The sequence below is a fragment of the Poecilia latipinna genome, unplaced genomic scaffold (genome assembly GCF_001443285.1).
Source record: "Poecilia latipinna isolate Pla-1442-1.1 unplaced genomic scaffold, P_latipinna-1.0 Scaffold971, whole genome shotgun sequence".
Taxonomy (NCBI): domain Eukaryota; kingdom Metazoa; phylum Chordata; class Actinopteri; order Cyprinodontiformes; family Poeciliidae; genus Poecilia; species Poecilia latipinna.
The window spans coordinates 28,321-31,130 of record NW_015113587.1 but is presented as its reverse complement, the minus strand read 5'-3'; the positions used below and the strand labels follow the sequence as shown (position 1 = coordinate 31,130).

General features: G+C 40.6%; 1 protein-coding gene across 1 annotated transcript in view; it reads left to right on the top strand.

The window, feature by feature from the left end:
• Positions 1–6: 6 nt before the first annotated feature.
• The window catches only part of LOC106958230 (uncharacterized), a gene marked incomplete at its 3' end in the record, with an annotated part of 27,378 nt that continues 24,574 nt past the window's right edge, over positions 7–2,810 (top strand). The window contains exons 1-3 of the mRNA XM_015050019.1: positions 7–252; positions 638–1,173; positions 1,646–2,322. Coding sequence (XP_014905505.1) covers positions 638–1,173; positions 1,646–2,322 — 1,213 coding nt within the window. The remainder of the gene's footprint in view (positions 253–637; positions 1,174–1,645; positions 2,323–2,810) is intronic.

Below are 2,810 nucleotides of genomic sequence, written 5' to 3'. Positions count from 1 at the left end.
TTAACCCTATAACGCCAAACGTATCATATATGATACATGAGTTTTTGAGACCTCCAAATGAGCAGTGTGACATTTATTTCCCTAAAAAACCCGATGTATACAATTAGACACATGTAGTGCACTGATAATCCAACAGGGGGCAGTAACTTTCTCACCAGAGGCCTTTCCACTGATACTACAAGACTGCCATGGCAAAGGACTGGGACACATGCGTTTTCAGCAGGAAAACTTTGCCAATTTTAGAAGGCTAAGGTAAGAAAAAAAAATTGTTTTGGGGTGAACTATCAATAGGAACACTTACTGAGTTGATGCAATGTAAAATTACTTAGTATTTTATCATAATCGTTTTGTAAAACCGTGTTGAAAAGTGATGTATCAAATTTGATACAGTGGGTCAGTTAACTCGAAAACTCAGTCAATTGTCTTTTTTATTGTACTTCATGTATTTTACATCACATCAAGCAATGTACAGTCTTTTTTTCATATAAACTAATGAGATGTTTGCATGTTCATAATTTGGTACATTTATAGCTTAAAAATAGATATGCAACTTGCACCTTTTGCTTATTTTCATTGAAAACTGACCAATTCAAAGATAAAATAAACACTGTTTTTTGTGCCTGTGTGTTTTTTTTAGATGGCAAAGACATACACTGTTGAAGATATTCTGAATATGATTATGGATGGGAATTCAAGTGACATCGAGCAGCTAGGGGAGGATGAGGATAAGGAATGGACTCCTGCAAGGATTGAGGAACACCCAGATAGCGGAGATGATGAAGAAGAGGAAAACCCAGATAAGGATGATGATGATGAAGCACCAGAAATCCCAAAGGACAAAACACCAAAGCAGTCGGGAAAGAGCAAAGTGAAAAGGAAGGAGTATCGCTGGGGAAAAAAACAGTTTGAAGCCCCGTCTCCTGAGTTTGTGGAACCTGTTGAGGAAGACTCTGAAGAGAGGCTTGACTGGACACCATGTCAGTACTTCAAATATTTTGTGACTGAGGACATGCTACAAGAAATTGCAGAAGAAACAAACTTGTACAGTGTGCAGAAAAATGGAATGTCAGTTAACACAAATGCCCAAGAAATTGAGCAACTTCTGGGTATGTATATGCACATGGGGTTAGTACAGATGCCCAACGTACGAGCTTACTGGGAGATGGAGACAAGGTACCCCCCAGTTTGTGATGTGATGTCAAGGGGTTGATTCCTGGATTTGCTGACAGTGATTCACTTTCAGAATAACCTCAATGTGTCTGAGGATGCAAAACAAGATAAAGTGTGGAAACTCAGGCCATGGTTGGAGAAACTACGCTAACGCTTTCTTTCCATACCACCTGAAGAATGTCACGCTGTTGACTAAATCATGGTGCCTTTCAAAGGAAAATCACATCTACGGTGCTACATGCCAGGAAAACCTCACAAGTGGGGGTTCAAGATGTGGGGACGTGGTGGGCAAAGTGGCTATCTATATGACTTTGATGTGTGCCAAAGGGGAGGAAATCTTGACCAAGAGAAATCTGATGTTGGTGCTACAGGAGATGTTGTCCTGAAAATGACCTCAACCCTGCCAGCAGGAAAGAATCACAAAGTTTTTGCTGACAATTTCTTTACGTCAGTTCCATTGGCACTTGAAACAAAGAGGANTCTANTACATAGGCACAGTCCGAATGAACAGGGTGAAGAATTGCCAACTGATGGATGAGAAAGAACTGAAGAAAAAGGGAAGAGGGTCACTGCATTTCAGAGTAAACCAGGAAAACGACATCATTGTGAGACGGTATGACAACAAAGCTGTGAACCTGCTCTCTTCTTTTGTTGGTGTTGAACCACTGGGCAGTGTGAACCTTTGGGATCGAAAAGCCAAAACCCACATAATGGTTCCCAGACCGGCCATTGTTGACACTTACAACAGGTTTATGGGAGGCATTGACCTTCTTGATATGCTTTCTGCACTGTACAAGTTCAGCTTCAGATCCCAAAGATGGTACATCTATATTTGGTGGCACACCATCACAGTGGCAGTAATCAATGCATGGATCTGCTACAGAAGAGACCTGGAGAAACTGCAGCCCAGACAGAAACACCTGCCCCTGCGAAGGTTTCAGGCCTCTGTTGCCACTGCCCTCACAAGTGCACGAAAGGTCAAAAAGTGTGGCAGACCTTTGTCCTCTCCGGAAGCAACGCCATCCCCTCCTAGGAGGATTAAAACCTCTGAGTTGCCCCCTGATGTGAGAAAGGATGGCCTCAATCATTTCCCAACATGGGAAACCCGACAGAGATGCAAGCACTGTGTGGGCCACTTTGCCCATGTGTTCTGTGAGAAATGCAGAGTGCATCTTTGTCTGAACAAGGACAGAAACTGTTTCCAAGCCTATCATAATGCAAAATAAAAAGGTTGTGAGCCACAATATGTGTAGAAAATGACTGAAATGTTATGTTCTCGAGACTGCCACCCTGCCAGTTCCATTGGTGGATTTGTTATTGCTGCATTGTTGTAGCACTTTTTATGTTTGGAATTAACAATTATTTATGTTTTATTATGTTTTTGTTTGTTCAAGAAAAAATTATCTTTGAGCATTGTGACCCGATGTATCAAATATGATACAAAATGAAACTCGTATATGGAAAATGATATTTGAAAAAAAAAAAGTTTTTGTTTGTTCAGAGGGACCAATAAAGGCTCCAGTTTCAAAGAATTGGAATGTTCTGTCAGTTATTTCATGGTGTGGGCTTTACAGGGTTTAATAAATTAAAATAAAAGTTGTTCATTTACATTGTATTCATTTAGCCACAAAAGGAAAGTT